Source organism: Euprymna scolopes, chromosome 11 (genome assembly GCF_053919585.1).
Source record: "Euprymna scolopes isolate OS-2025 chromosome 11, ASM5391958v1, whole genome shotgun sequence".
NCBI classification, from domain to species: Eukaryota; Metazoa; Mollusca; class Cephalopoda; order Sepiida; family Sepiolidae; genus Euprymna; species Euprymna scolopes.
Window position 1 is genome coordinate 30,566,908 of NC_136492.1, and position 13,022 is coordinate 30,579,929.

Sequence of the window (13,022 nt, forward strand, 5' to 3'; positions counted from 1 at the left end):
GCAAATACACCCAGGTTTAAAAAATCTAGCAAAAATCAATTAAATGATCAGATTTTTATCAAATTTCCGATATTTATTTGATTTAACTTACATATTAAAAGTTTTGTTAAATATACGAGTGGGGAAATATTTTTGGGGTGTTCTAATCCCCTATATTTCATGTTACAAAAACTAATTTAGGTAGATAAAAATTGCAACATTTTATAAAGCTGAAGAGTTTACATAAGTTATTTTTATGCATAAAAACCTGTTTTATTTACCTTGAAGTTGTAAGTGTAAGTTTTATTTCACTTACCTTAGGGTGTAAATGAAATTGGACATAAAAATCAATGTTTAAAAAAAATAATTCTAAAATATTCTTAAAAACTTAAATATTAAATTCATATATTATGCGATAAAGTTTAAGATTTTTTTATAACCGGTTTCCAATATTAAAAAAATATCCATATAATAGAATATATGACTTTAGATAATTGCAAATCCAAAATCAGCCTAAAATATTTTGTTTTTATTTAAATTGATAGTGTTTTTTTTTTTACGCCTTTTTCAAAAAAGTATGGAGACTCGTAAGCAACATTATGTGTAAACAGAAGACGTTTAAATCAATTTTAAATTTTATCTCTCGTCTAATAAAAATCTTTGTTTTACAAAGTCTTATATTGTTTTTATATATATAGCAAAGAAAAAAACGTTACTTCCATTAACCATTATAACGCCAATGCCCATCCATAGAAATTGATAAACCCGAAATGACGTTGATGTGTACAATGCTGACGTTTCACAAAACGCAGTGAAGATACCTGAAGTATTGTTGAATCGTATTCTTTCGATTACTTTCGTTGAGGGGGGGGGGGACGATAAAAAAAAAAAAAAAAAAAAAAAAAAAAAAAAAAAAACTTAAGACAGAACGAAATTTAAATTTGTTACATTTTTAAAACAACCCTAAAAACAGAATTCTCCGCAAGTTTCACCCATATTTATTATAAAGGTTATAATTTTATAAGAGTTAATTTAAAAACTGGATGCTAGTGCACTTTTAGTTTTGTTTTTTTTTGGGGGGGGGTTAATAATCAAGTTTCATGATCTGTTTATCAAATTGTAAGGTTAAAGTACAGAATAGGTACAAGACACCCTCCCCTCCATGTTAAGAATGGCTTTCTAAACATTTCACCCCGGATCAAAAATCCTATTTAATAAAAAAAGTTTTGGTAATCCGTACCTAAAAATTCTGACGTCACTTCCGAAGTGCTTTTTAAACAAAGGGGTGTGAACCTTAAAAGCTAGTTTAAGATATCGTAAAAGTTAAATACAAAAAGTATGATTTTATTTCTACATCGACACCATCTTTCTGCCTGCAGAACAGCAACCGGAACTGAATTGTAGTGCCTAATCTTTACCATAGCCTTAAAGGAATTGGAGGCACTTCTCAGATTTTTATTCGTTAAGAAAATGGGGTGTGCTTATACAGAAATCCCCACGACTTCCTATGTTTTTTTACGAAGGGAAAATGACAAAGTAAATGAAATTATTGCATTGTTAGGCGCTTATGTAAACACACGAGTGAACTATGGCCATAATAAATAAAATACAGGAAAACTTAGGAAATACAGAAAAAAAAAAACTTGCATTGATTTACAAATAACGTAACAGAAAAATAAGACTAGAAAAATCTACAAATGTGAACCAAAATAAAATTTATGAAAAAAAAAATAGAAAAAAAAAAAAAGGTAAATAAATTAAGCATTAGTCTTTTCAGAAACCAGAGTTTCATTTCGTATAGTCAGCTATCAAATTTTAAATTAAAAGGACTAAAACCATTTTTCTCGGATATATATATATAAACACATGATTTTTTTTATATACAAAGATTATAATTATTAAATAAGCTAATCTAGTATTAGACACAGCATTCGATTACCCATGCTCAGATTTAAAAAAAAGGATAGATTATATATAAAAGTTATATTAATTTTAAGCTCTTTAAAATGAATAGATCATAAACCGAAAAAGATTTAAACTTTAAATTTTTTTACAGGCAGAAAAAAAAAAAAAAAAAAAAAGAACATTGTTAAAAATATAAACTTTCGGAATCTAAAACGGATAAATTTACCCATCACTTGAACTCGGCAAATAGCACAAGTATCACATTCAACGTCCCAACTCCACATTGCGACAAGATTCCATTTCTTCAGGGTGAACATTCTCTCTGGTTTCGGACCATCTTTGTCTTGGTCGCGACAGGGGTCAACTTCCATATCTTCCGCCATCTTGACAAACGACAAAATCCAATTCGATCACAGTTACCTCCCCTTGCTTGTCAACAGTTATCTCTCCTTGATTCCCAATTCTTCTCGTTTTCATTTCTTTCTTATATTTATGGCAAAAAAAGTACCCTCCAAATTAACATATCTTAATTCGGAGTTGTTCAAAATAGTTTTGTATTTGTTTTTTCTCGTTACACGATTTCTGGTCCTCTACATAGGCTTAGCGAGTTCACAATGAAAAAAAAAAAAAGAAAAAGAAAGGAACCGGTAATATTGACATTTTATGGCCACATAGAAAGAAAATGTTTCTTTTTATTTATTTATTTATTTATTTATTTCAATGGTTTGTTCTAGCTGGGGATAGGGCATCCGGATCCCGCTATCTCATACATATCAACCGGGTGGTCTTTTAAAGATTCTAGCTATCGCTTTAAGTGGGATTCTTTGTATCTCACTTGCACTTGGTTCACCGGTCATATTTGCCAAGCAGTTTTTTTTATTATTATTCTTTTCTATGAGTCCGGTTGCTCCTATAAGTACTGGAATTATTTATTTTATGTTAACTTATTAATATTATTTATCATTTATTTTTAATTAATTAATCATCAATATTATTTATTATTCATTTTAATTATTTGTTTATCAGTATGATTTATTATTTATTGTATTATTTATTTTATTAATTACTTAATGCTATTTATTATATATTTTATTAATTATTCATTGATATTATTTATTATTTATTTATCTTAACTACTTATTAATAATATTTATTATTTATTTTAATTAATTGTTTATTGATATTATTTATTTATTTTCATTACTTATTAATATTATTTATAAATAATATTACTTTTTTATTATATTTGTAATCATATTATTATTATTATTATTATTATTATTATTTTAATATTACATATTCTTTAATTAACTTTTTATTTTTATTTTTTACAATTTTTAATAATTTCTTGTTCTTTAACTGCAAGAAGGTTTTTTTTTTTACACGAGTGTCACCACTTATCAAGGCCCAGAGGCCACTCGAGGATAAGGGTTAATAGGTATACATTAGTCATTGTGATTTTAGCATAGTAAACAGTGGGAATTTTGTAACTTGGATTACTTAGGGAGACGATTCAATTAGAACTTGTTCACATTGGACTTTTTCTTTTTTTTTTTTTTCATAGGTATCAACACATTATCAAGTTGGAGGTTACCTTAGTTAAAACATTGTGAAATAACAACAAAGATGAGGATAGTAGTCTGAATAGTCCAAATAATTCAAATCATCTAAAAAATTGCAAAACATAGGATAAATTTTATATGTAGTGCTGCCCCCATTTATGACTCAAAACTTTGCAAAACGAGATACATGTGACAGAAAACAATACAGTTTCTTTCTTGTACATATTATCACTGGAATCGACCAATCAGATTTCATCCAAGAATTTTATCAGCAGCAGCTGGCAAAACATATAAAAAGGATCTGTTTCTTCATTCATAACAGTTGTGTGACAGAAACCCACACAATTTCTTTCTTCTTGTGCATATCATAAGTCAAGCCGACTTATCAGATTTTGTCACAGCGTCTTAAAAGCATGATTGAGCAAAACAGCATAAAAAAGGTGCATCTTTTCACTTAGTTCCTCATTCCAAGGCCTTACCACCTGTCCTAGACATCCAACAAGATGCTGCCTCTCTTTCTGCTGACCGTATGTACTTCACGAATCTTTGCTCGATATTATGGCGCTGTTTTACCATTGTGATGATAACATGCAGTAGCATTTTGACCTACCACAACAAACGTAGTTAGCAGTAGTAGCAGCTGCAGCTGTTCCCTCTCTTTCTACCATAGGTCAACAATGGCTGCTCGTTATCATCTTCATCATCATCATCATCTGCAAATTATTCTCCAGTCAGTCAGCCAAACTTCTACAGCAGTTACGTACAAATCAACAGATTCCAGCAAAAAAAAAAAAAAATGATGCTAATTAAAATAGAGTCAACAGATCAATTTTTTTAATATGCAAAAATTATCAGCACTTACTTAATTGGCGTGTTGAAAATAGTAATATATCCCCAAATTATTTGGTGCTTCTACAGAATTGAGACGAGATTTTCAGAAATCATAAAACTGAATTTCACATGAAAACAATGCTATCTACGTATTCCTTGTATTTTTACTATGATTATATCCAAAAATTGATAAGGTACAAACATTTTTATTAAAGAAAATAGAATTTGATGAAAACGATTGTAAAACACAGGAGAGTTTAACACGGAGGTAATTTTCTGTTCAAATTAAAAAAAGATGTCGGCAATTTTTCACCTGCTAACACGATTAAAGTTGTTTTTTTAATAATTCAGTAATGATCAGGTAATTTCGACTGCATAATTTGGAAGCTACAATTGTAACTTATTAGAATTGATAAAAAAAAAAATCAGTTGAAACCATTGTTTTTTATCAGAAAACTCCATTTATCGACTACAAAATTTTGTCCCAATAGTGTAGAAGCACCAATTATTTATAGTTAAAAGTAATTTTTATGAAAAATTAGGAGAAATTGCATTTTCCGTAGATGTGAACACCTTGAAGATTACGAATAGAGAGGACATACTTATCTCTCTTTTTGTTACTTTAATGGCTGACATACTGTTTCAGACCATAGTGATATCCTTTTTTTAATTAAAAACACAATAGCAGTTGTTCTACTCAATTAAATTTTGGATATATTACTATTTTCGACATGACAATTAAGTAAGTGCTGTTGTTTTTGCTTAAAATCACATATTTAAAAATATCAATCTGTCGCCTCTATCTTAACAATTAGCAAAAAAATGAAAACAAACGAGACTTCAACCAAGATAACCATCATCCCATCATCCCATCATCCCATGTAAGAATCCATCATATTTGCTGTTGAATCACTAAATCATAAACTCTTTTTAACGATCACATATTTTTTTTCTTTGGAATAAATGCTACCATTTATTTTTTGCCCGTATACATTCTTTAAAATTTCAAATATATCCTGTTTTGATGAAATTTATATCATATCTATAAAATCGTCTGGAGAAGACAATGAATGTGATCTTTAAACACTTTCTTACACCCGAGGCTATTTTCTATCACTACAAATCTAATATCAGACCATATATGGAGTCCTGTAGTTAATCTCTGTCTTGATAAAGTGCAGGAGCATATCTGTAATTTGACTGGCACCACCCTTTCTTCTTTTCTGCAACCTCTCTCTCACAGATGTGACCTTACTAGTCTCAGTTTTCTTTTTATAAATACTTATTATGCCATGTGTTCTTCAGAATTGTCTAATCTGTTCCTTGCTTCCTTTGTTCCAGGTCGTTTGACTCGTTGGTCTAGTGGTCCCTATCAATTCGCATTTTTGATACCTCATTGTAACACAGCCTTCTATTCTAATAGCTTCTTGCCAAGAACTGCAGGCTTGTGGAACTCTCTTCTTGTTGACTGTCTTCCTCCTACCTAAAGCCATATCACAAGAAAAGGTTCCCCTTTTCTTGTAAGTAAGAAAAACATTAAATAAGTGAAAATAAGATTAAGATAGACCGAGATTCAAACTTTTTAAGTAAGGTTCAGAAATAGATTCAGAAATGGAATGTGGAATTTCGCATTGTTTGGTTTCACATAAAATAATTTAGATATGTTGTTGTGAAAGGAATTTTGATTGTTCAATTCTTTTTATGAAAACTGAATTAAAATAAGGTCAGCTAGAAATTAATGCAATTTAAATATGTTGAAAAATAGGTTAGGAAAAAATAGGAGTGAGAATTCTTTGTCTGCAAAAATGGTTTTGAAACATGTGCGAACCACGCATGTTCAGGCCACGTGAGTCGATCACGTTTCTGGACACACGTATAACATCATGGCAGAAATGAATTCTCAATATAGGAGCTAGAGTCGAAGATGAGTGAGATAGAGTCGGACGGAGATAGAGCTGACATGAGGAGGGTCCCCCTTTAGAAGTGAAGTGTTAGAACATTAAACATGTAGAAACGACTTTGAATTCCTGGATGTCATCATCATTTCGACCGGTCAAATGGAATAAAAGAACATCTCATATTTTTGTAACTTCCGTCTTCGTGTCGTCTTTCTACAACAAAGCTAATGTGTAATCATCTTTAATAGACTTTGTATAACCCATGCAAGTAATGTCTCTCTCCATCATAAGTAATGACTGTCACCTCTTGTGTTAAAAGAACTGATCACCCTGATAAAGTGCCCCCTATGATTCAGATTATTTGATATTCGAGACTTCAATATATAAACCCATCGCAGCGCCAGAGTTGTGAAAACAAAACTTGTGCTTAATATATAAACTTCTGAGTCAGCTTTATTTGCATGTAGTTTGTTTGGTGGGTCACGTGGCATGAGGAGAGGTGTTTTCTGGTGGAGCGATATTTTCAAGGTGGAAAATCAATACGAACTGCAAACGGAAACTGAAGGATGCAAAACGTGTGACTTTGAACCTAATCTTATAATTTAGGTAAGTTATAATAAAGTCATACCAAAGATAAAAATAGTTCTTCTTCTCCTTCTTCTTCTTCTTCTTCTTCTTCTTCTTCTTCTTCTTCTTCTTCGTCTTATTATTATTATTATTATTATATCACTGAAGATCACCAAAGGTAAGCAACGTTGAGCCTGGCTAGTACCAGATGGGTGACCATTTAGGAATTCTAGGCGCTGTATATGCTCTCCGCTTATCTTTGCATTTGTTTCCAATCGTCTTGTACATACACTTCACTTGCCACTGGTATTTAACAATTTTGACTCAGGAGATGTGTGGTTGGAGATTGCACACTTCCTGCCACAAAAATTTTGCATGCAGGCACCCCTCCATGGGTATCCATAGTCTGTCAAAGACTGAAGGAGCCTGTTTATTTTTATTATTATTATTATTATTATTATTATTATTATTATTATTATGGTTCTTTTTGTAATGATAATGATGCCACTGAGCATCCTCTTGAAGAGAGAAAAACTGGAGTATAACTCTGGAACTGGTGACAGACGCCTCAACCATCTACTGTTTATGGATGATTTGAAAATATTCGGTAGATATGAAAAGGAAATGGAGAACTTGTGGGGACATACTCAGAAGACATTGGGATTAGTAAATGTGCGGTTCTGGTGATGAAAAGAGAAGGAAAGGTTCATTCGAATGGAATAGTGCTGCTAAATGGAGAAATCATGAAAGAAATAGAAGATAGAGGATATAAGTATTTAGGAGTGTTAGAGGGTGTAAGCATCATGAACAGAGAAATGAAGGAGAAAGTCAGGAAGGAGTATCTTAGAAGAGTGAAACTAATTGCAAAGTCGAAATTGTATGGAGGAAACCTAATGAAAGCGGTGAATTCATGGGCAGTCAGTGTTTTGAGATACAGTGTGGGAATTTTAGAATGGTCTGACAAAGATTTGCATGCCATGGATATCAAAACAAGAAAAGTTTTAGCAATGTTTGGTATATTTCACATTCGAAGTAGCGTAGCAAGACTGTATCAAAAGAGGAAAGACGGTGAGAGAGGATTGAAAAGTGTAAAAGATTGTGTTAGAACTGAGGAGATGTCGTTGAAGGAGCATGTGGTTAGAAGTGAGGAGTGGATGCTTAATGTGGCCAATGAAGTGGAGGTATGTGAGAGCAAGGCTGATTATGTGAAACGTATGGATAGAAAAAGGACAGAGGAACTGGCTAGGAAAAAAATGCATGGAAGGTTCTTCCAGGATATAGCAGAAGTCGCTGATGAAAGATCATCGCAATGGCTTAAAGCTGGGTATCTGGCTAAGAGTACTGAAGCTTTTGTTTGTGCAGCACAAGAGCAGGCATTAGAAACACGATTGTTCAAAAAAGTGGTTCTCAGAGAGGAAATTGCTGCAGAATGCCGGATTTGTGGTAAGACTTCAGAGTCAATTGCGCCCCTTGCTGAAGAGTGTAGTGGACTGGCCCAGAGAGAGTACTGCAAAAGATACAATCCCATGGGACTCCGGATATATTGGAAGGTGTGTAAGAGGGTTGGGATGAAGTGTGCTGGAAAATGGTTTGAGTAGATGCCTGATGAAGTGAGAACAAGTGAGGATGGCAAGGTAGAGGTATGGTGGGACAAAAGTGTCATAAAGACCAAACAATTGAAACATAATCGTCTGGATTTGGTCGTCATTGACAAGGTTTAAAAAACTGGCAGATTGTAGACTTCTCAGTACCCTGGGACAGGAATGTGAGAGAGAAGGAGAATGAGAAGTGGAGCAATTATGCTCCATTGGCCTTGGAGATACATGGGGTTAATACACAAATAATCCCGGTCGTAGTTGGTACACTAGGAGTAGTATCGAGCCGTCTGGAAGGACAATTGAAAAAACTACAAATCCCCGATGTTTTAGGCGGCCTTCAGACCTCTGCTATTATAGGTATCACCAACATCCTTAGGAAAACCCTTGATCTTTGAAGCTCCTTGTTTGAAGCCGGGATTGAGGGAAATCCTCTGGAAATGAATCCCATCCCTTTCCAGAGAGATGTTGATAAACGAAATCAGAATTATTATTATTATTATTATTATGATTATTAGTATTAGTATTATTATTATCCTCCTGTTTCTTCTTCATTACATGTCTTTAAAGTGTGTGGTAGTTGCCCACTTCTTTACACAGTCCTTTGCATTATTGTTGTATTCTGTTTCAAGCTGCACCAGTTGAGCAGTAGAAGGTAGAAAATGCAGTGTTGCATCATCGTGTCATTCTCTCCACATTCACAGATATTTGGGTCAGTTTTGTAGCCCCTTCTTGTGATAACAACTTTTGATCACTTTAATCCTGTTCTCAAGTGTTTAACTGTTTCCACCAGAGTCAGAATGTTTCTAAATCAGGAGGAAGGGTCTCCGAACAGGAGATTTCCATGTAACAGGGGGTTCATTCTCTAGCCATCTGGTCTACAGTTGTAGTCTATTCTTTTCCACAACTAAGAAGTCTGGTTAATATACTTTCAAAATGTATGATGGTTTATCTCCAACACACGTGAAGGAATTGTGACATATTTCTTATTCTATGGACGTCCAGTGCAAAACGCAAACTTCAAAATATTATTGCAACATCTAGTCATAGTAAATTTTGATCACCCAATTCCTGTTTGCTTGAGTACTTTCCACTGAAAATAAGGTGCTCCTAAATTGGGATAAAGTGTTGCTTAGGAGATGGACAATGCTGGAAAATATTGGAGCCGGGTAAAATCAGCTATAAATCGATTTGCTAGTCAACTCTACATTCCGATCAAAGAATTGAGATCATGATGCAATGAGAAAAAATATTTAACTCTGGATTGGAATTGCTAAAAGTTTTCAAACTGAAGGTCAAAATAAAAGAACAGTTAAATTCCAATCGAGGAATGTGGGTCGATGTAAATATAAAAACAAGTCAAAACAAAGACAATCAGCAGAGAGAGGAGAGTGAAGCCAATGACACATTTCTGCCCTCATACAATCGACCAGTCACACACCACCTCCTCCATACTGACCCAAACTATATCGCTTGTGAAATTATCATCTGTAAAATAAATAAAACTTTGTTGATTAAACAAGTTGTTTGATTACAAAAATCCCGGTAGTCATGGTGTATACAATTTGTAATATTGTCGTCTATAAAATATATAGACGACAATATTACAGAAGGGCATCGGAAGAGGAGATTCCCATGTCAGTAGAAGGGAGGCATTTTCTAGCCGTCTGGTCAACAGCTGTAGTCTGGTCCCTTCGTGGGATGTTATTGGGGGTTCAATATGACTGAGAAAGCTTCTCTTTTACTTCAGTCATTGGACCGTTCATTCACGTCCAGGAAAAAAATGATGTTCATCACTGATAGCTTTTGTAATTTCTACTTGACTGGCAATTTCCCTTCCCACATCTGCAGAGACAATGCCATTGAAAAAGTGTAGGTTGTTCAGGTTGGTAGGCCTCAGCAGCCAATGATTAAGGTAAAAGCGTTCACATTATCTGCAAATTTTATCAAACATTTTGAAGCAAGCCAAAACACAAGAAATGTCCATAGATGGTTTAATCATTGGGTGACAATTTTGCAGGTTATATCTTTATGGTGAAAAGCAAGACTAACACAGATTAAAGCACTGATCCTGTCCTTGCTGGGAATAAAAAGCAAATAAACCTTACTCTACTTCAATTAAAAAATGCCCTTCATTAACTGCCAAACTAATAGAAAGATGAGAAAATATGCTATTGCCCCATAATTTAGTGGCAGTTGACCATTTTTATAAATTGTAGCTTTGGTTGACCATATTTATAAATTGTATCTTTGGTTGACCATATTTATAAATTGTATCTTTGGTTTACCATATTTATAAATTGTATCTTTGGTTTACCATATTTATAAATTGTATCTTTGGTTGACCATATTTATAAATTGTATCTTTGGTTTACCATATTTATAAATTGTATCTTTGGTTGACCATATTTATAAATTGTATCTTTGGTTTACCATATTTATAAATTGTATCTTTGGTTGACCATATTTATAAATTGTATCTTTGGTTGACCATATTTATAAATTGTATCTTTGGTTTACCATATTTATAAATTGTATCTTTGGTTTACCATATTTATAAATTGTATCTTTGGTTGACCATATTTATAAATTGTATCTTTGGTTGACCATATTTATAGATTGTATCTCTGTACAAAAACAAAATCTGATCAATAAAGTTTTACTGAATCTTTAAAAAATTTCATTTTTTGGTAAAATTATAAACGAAAAATAGTCTTCCCAAAATGCAATAATCACAGACGTGGGGGACTTTTTTTTTTCTTTTTTACAAGGAAGTCACGTCTTATCAAGGCTCAAAGGTCATTCGAGGATAAGGGTTAATGAGTGTAAGTTGTAGTGATCGATAATGGTGGGAATTGGGTAGAATTTGATTATTTAAGTTGGTGCACTCAACAAAAACATGTTGCAGTCAGCTGGAAAGCAGGCCAGTGGAACAAAGTTCCACAAGCAGGCAATTCTAGGAAAGAAGCTGTCTTAATGGGATTTGCATTTAGATTTAGGCACAAATAGAGAGTGGAGGAAATTGTTGATAGTTGTTGTAGCTAAACGAGTGCTTTTTGTGAAAGTTTGGCGAGGGGAAGGGTGAATATAGATTGAAGCTCAGTTGAACACTAGCCATGAAAATAACAATAGCGCAGAGATATTACGTTTCTGACTTTTTTAGATGAGGATTGGTTATTCCTATTATTCGGATTCTTTGAACTACTGTTCTCATCTTGAGTGTCATTTTCACAATGCTTCAGTCGATGTAACCTTCGACCTTCTTTAGGTGTTTGCATGGACCTGTGGTGCAGTTGTTAGAGTACTTGGTAAAAATCAATTATAAAAGTGATATTCCCCTGAAGGTTGAAGGTTCAATTCTCAGCATGAGCAACCAAAAAATAAAATTGTAAATTACTTAGGACCTCTATCCAGTCATGGCTGATAGAACAAGAGCATGCTACCCCCGTGAAGTAAATAAAAGGTTCTGTTCGAAATTCTATTCAGATTTACGAGTTCGACAGAAACATTCCCAAGTTCGACAAGATACACTTGAAGAAGGTTGGAAGTTACATCGACTGAAACGTTGTGAAAATGGCACTCAAGATGAGAACAGTAGTCTGATGAATCCAAATAACACGAAGAGCAGAGACAGGTTTGCAACGTCTCTTCTATGGGAAAGAGGTTGCATTGAGGAGAAAAGGGCATCCTGTATTAGGTTTTGAAGCTGGTTTTGAACTCTGTCAAGGCAGAATAAGGCACTTTGAATGGCCCCTCCCCAGATGTGGCAACAGTACTCCATTTCAGGACATATTTGGCTCTCATACAGGTTGAGGATTGCATCGAGAGTGAGATACCTTCTAGTGCACTAAAATGGTGCGACTATTTTTCCAGCAACCTTGGCAACAGATTTGATGTAAATCTTCCATTTCAGGTATGGAGTAAAGGTCAGACCCAGAAGCTTGTCAAAGCAGAAGCTTCTTCAAGATGAAAGCTATTCATATTAATTGGGGCCAAATGACAATCAGAGAGTTGGTGGTGAAAGATAGAAGCTTCATTTTGGATACGTTAAAATTAACCAGCCATTGTTTACTTCAAAGCAGGAGAGAGACAGAGAGATATTAATCGTTACTGGCTTTTGAAATGTTACCAAAGATAGTAGTATCGTCTGCGTACATGTCAACTAATGAAATGAGAATGTGATTTAGATCATTGATGAAGATAAGGAAGAGAGTTAGGTCCAGGATGGATCCTTGACATACACCAGCATTGATACTTTCAGCTTCGGACTTCTGCCCATCAACGATTACTTATATAAACTTATCAGAGTGAAAATGAGAGTAAAAAATCCCCTTCTTCTGCTGCTGTAAAATGATATCGGCAGGCAGGGTTCAACTTCATTTCCTCCTCTTGTTGAGGGTCGAGATAATAAATATATAAATAAACATATACACTCCTACGTCTAAATATTTGCTGACGGTTTGATTATTTCATGTAATGAAGTTGAAGAAGGGAGAAAGAATAAAAATTATTATAAAGGAAGAAGAAGAAGAAGAAGAGAGAGAGAGAGAGGGAGAGAGAGAGAGAGAGTAAAATAAATGAACCACAAATCCCAATTCTTTTCATTCCAGTCCGAAATTACTTTCTATTCAAAGTGTTTTAAGTCTGCAAATATTATTTAATCTACATACCCCAGTGTTGCCTAG

General features: G+C 33.6%; 1 protein-coding gene across 2 annotated transcripts in view; it reads right to left on the reverse strand.

Moving 5' to 3' along the window:
• LOC145287825 (RING-box protein 2-like) overlaps positions 1-13,022 on the reverse strand; it is a 212,195-nt gene that overhangs the window by 18,461 nt on the left and 180,712 nt on the right. The window contains exon 1 of one of the 2 annotated variants that reach the window (XM_080135691.1): positions 2,111-2,349. The exons of the other annotated variant lie outside the window; for it this stretch is intronic. Within the exon in view, the coding sequence (XP_079991817.1) occupies positions 2,111-2,267 (157 nt within the window). The 5' untranslated portion in view covers positions 2,268-2,349. Of the gene's footprint in view, positions 1-2,110; positions 2,350-13,022 lie in introns of those variants that run through there. 2 annotated transcript variants of the gene reach the window in all.